General features: G+C 34.8%; 1 protein-coding gene across 1 annotated transcript; it reads left to right on the top strand.

Moving 5' to 3' along the window:
* The first annotated feature begins 1,507 nt into the window (after window positions 1-1,507).
* LOC113339045 lies at window positions 1,508-2,636 on the top strand. The gene is made up of 2 exons (XM_026584445.1): window positions 1,508-1,907; window positions 2,038-2,636. The coding sequence occupies exons 1-2, from the start codon at window positions 1,653-1,655 to the stop codon at window positions 2,440-2,442; spliced, it is 660 nt and encodes a 219-aa protein (XP_026440230.1). The 5' UTR covers window positions 1,508-1,652; the 3' UTR covers window positions 2,443-2,636.
* Window positions 2,637-3,273: the final 637 nt, after the last annotated feature.

The raw sequence follows: 3,273 nt of genomic DNA, 5'->3' as shown, positions 1-3,273 counted from the left end.
AACTACTATTTCATGATACATTGAGGCCCCCAAAACCCATCCCTATAGCCCCAATAATAGGATTCCTAATTTAAAGTGTAATTTCAAAAGATAAAATAATAAAATAGTCAAGTCAAACATTTCGCAAAGCTAAGCAAAATTGTTAATTATCACTATAAAGGTTTTTCATATGTTATCGATCAAAAAGAAAAAAAAAGAAGGTTTTTCATATGTTTTTTTTCCCCATCGACCCAACTAGACACCTTTCATGAAAAGTTCCAGTACTTTATCATGATTCCTACTGAATCCTGTTGGCTATATATACCATTTGATGGATTCGCCTATCTCACTTGAGTTTTTTTTTTTTTTGTTAGAAACCATTTGATAACTCGCATCATTTTGTAAGCCAGTGTCGTTTTTATTGACTGGCACACAAAGTAGCCTTAATAGGGAAAGAAGAACACATGTTTCCTAAGCTAAAATTTTGTGAAAATGATTTCATTGAGTTAGTCAAGATGCTTTATTAACGGTAGAACTAACACTTTGTTTGTTTACAACTGACTCATTTGACTTGTTTGGATCCGACTTATCTGAATCTGACAGAAATCACCTGACTGAGTCAGATCTGATTCAATATGTTTGTTTTCTGAATCAGATCTGACTCAACTGGCTCAAAAAAATATGAGTTAGTAGTTTGGTACAATGAGTCAGGGGTATTTTGCTACCCGACTCAAATAGGTTCGAGTCAGAGATTAAGTCTAAGTCAAGAATTGAATTAGATCTACTCAAAATTCAACACAAACGGTCTGATATCTGACCCGCGACGAGTCAGAAATTGACTCGGATCCAGACCGTATGTCAAATGCAAACAAACATGTTGTAACCCGCAAAGCCAAAACATCGACTCTTGTGGTAGACTGGTAGTAGAAATTTCCGTACCAAATCTTCACGAGTTATCATCGAATTAGCATCTACACTCACGAATGATATCTCAGTATGAATAGACATAATTAATATTCATACGGGCCACATATTTTTTCAGAATATATTCCAAACGAAAGAATGATAAACAACAAGTTGATATAGAGACAAAAGAAGACCTGTATTAGTACACTTTTTGATCGAAAATGATGGAAAATCTTGTTCATTTCTAACTTTCTTGAATTTAGGGCTTTAGTTTTTAGGATCCATGCTAGCACGGGACTAAGCTGTCTGCAAGTGTCGTGGAATAGCGTTTATCACGGTTGTCTTTACGTAAGGATTCTAGATGAACGACAACATCATGAGAAGATGGTAAATCTTGTCATCTGACCATAATAGAAAAAAGTAGGCACTGTTGTCATGCCTGACTTGTTCAAGAATTTCCTAATAATCCCAAACAACTTGAAGGGTAGTAATCGGAACAGTAAAAAGGAACTATCCAATTCAAAAATAAAAATATCTATACAAGGGCCACTTATATTTTACTAGGGATTCCTCTCGAGAACCTCGTGGGTGGGTTCACTCCTTTATGTTTTTAGCCAAGAAGTGTTTCATCCATTCATTACCCTAGGCCAGCTTATATATATTCACAAATCTCATCTCCTAGTATCTCAACTCAGTCTCTAGCTAAGCCTATTATCCATTTTCTCTGGTAAACATATTGTAAAGAAGAAGAAGAAAGGAAGAGAGAAATGAAAGACCAGAAGAATAATATTGTCAACGGTGTAGCGTCGTCGAGCTCACCTTCATCGTCCACCACCACAACAACAAATAGAACAAACAATCCACTTGTAGTAAGAGCAGGAACAATTAGGAAGAACAACGATAGGAATAGCCTTCAACAAATTCTTCAGAATAATCTTCTCCTTCAACGTAGAATTAAAGAATATATTCTCTTCTCCAAGCTCAAGTCTATGGTGCCTCCTCCTCAAGCCTTTCAAGAACAGGTACGTACATGTTTAGACCACTAGTATGATGTTGCTTATGCTAGTCATGGACAAGAACAAAATATTCTCATTTCATATAATTTTGCTTTCCAGTGGTACTTATAACTTGGAACTAATTATATATGTACAGATATCGGTAAGGCATGAAGAAGCAACAGAAGTTGATATGGAGCTTCGTGAGATCCCATCAGCTGAGAGGGATTCTGACGAAGAAAGCAATGAAGATGATTTAGGAAATATTTCTATCGACTACGACAGTGATTTCGAGAAAGATGGAGATGATGTTGAATCATTTTTGCCATCAATCAAGATAAGTAAAATAGAAGACTTGATACTTATCAATACAACGGTTCTTAAGAAGGTTGCATTAACTTCATCTCTGTTCAGAATTTTTGAAGAGGAAAACCTTGATATAGTGTTTGAGAATCAATATAGAACTGAATGCAAAGTTGCTCATACTATTCAAGTAAGAATTCAACCAGAATACAACATTCAACTATTGGAGAAGAGTCTTCGGATGTGGGCAGGATTATAATGAACTCATAGATCAACTATTCACCATCATGTGTAAATGGCCTTTTTAATCCATAATTGCTAAAATTCAATTGGTTCGTTAATAGATTAGTTGCTTTTGTTTTTGTTTAATCTTGTCAGTTGAAGTTCAGCTGTTTGAAATATGCCAAATTACTGTTTGTATTATTTGACTAATCATGTGACCATAATTAGACACGGTGTCTCGGATAATTGCCACGAGACCAAAAGTCTTCTATCCTAAATCTGTACTATGACCTAAGATTGATTGCTGTGATCCAAGATCTACATCGTGATTTATATTGTGCCCAACAAGTCTGCAACCAGTAATTGCACTGTGATCTAAACTATGCATGCCAAGTGACATAATATGTCGCATGATAAGTGATTTTTTCGAGACCCGAGATCTACATTGTTAGTGAATAATTTACCTGTACTCAAAATACTCTTCCGTGACTCGTAGCCTATCCAACGACACAAAATTTACAATTTACATATAGTGATCCAAATTTGTCATTGTAACCAAAAGTGATTCATAATCTCCATGGTAACTCTCGGGAAGATGCTCGATTAAAGGGGGAGATGTTATTTTTGCATAAAATCGGTTAAAAAAATCAAAATCAATAATTCCTGGGTGAAAAGGACATTTAGATTTTGACATTGTTTAAATGGATAAAAATGTAAAAATAGTCAGGATGTAAACAGTTTCATCCTACCCATTTTCAAATATTTTTTCTTATTTTTAATTTACATCAGGATGCATCCAGTTTCATCCTTACTATTTTTTAAGGTTAAGTCAGGATGAATCCAGTTTCATCCTTACTATTTTTTAGTA

The sequence above is a fragment of the Papaver somniferum genome, unplaced genomic scaffold (genome assembly GCF_003573695.1).
Source record: "Papaver somniferum cultivar HN1 unplaced genomic scaffold, ASM357369v1 unplaced-scaffold_19, whole genome shotgun sequence".
Classification (NCBI taxonomy): domain Eukaryota; kingdom Viridiplantae; phylum Streptophyta; class Magnoliopsida; order Ranunculales; family Papaveraceae; genus Papaver; species Papaver somniferum.
Note: the sequence above shows the minus strand (reverse complement) of the source record. Positions and strands in the feature narration are given on the sequence as shown.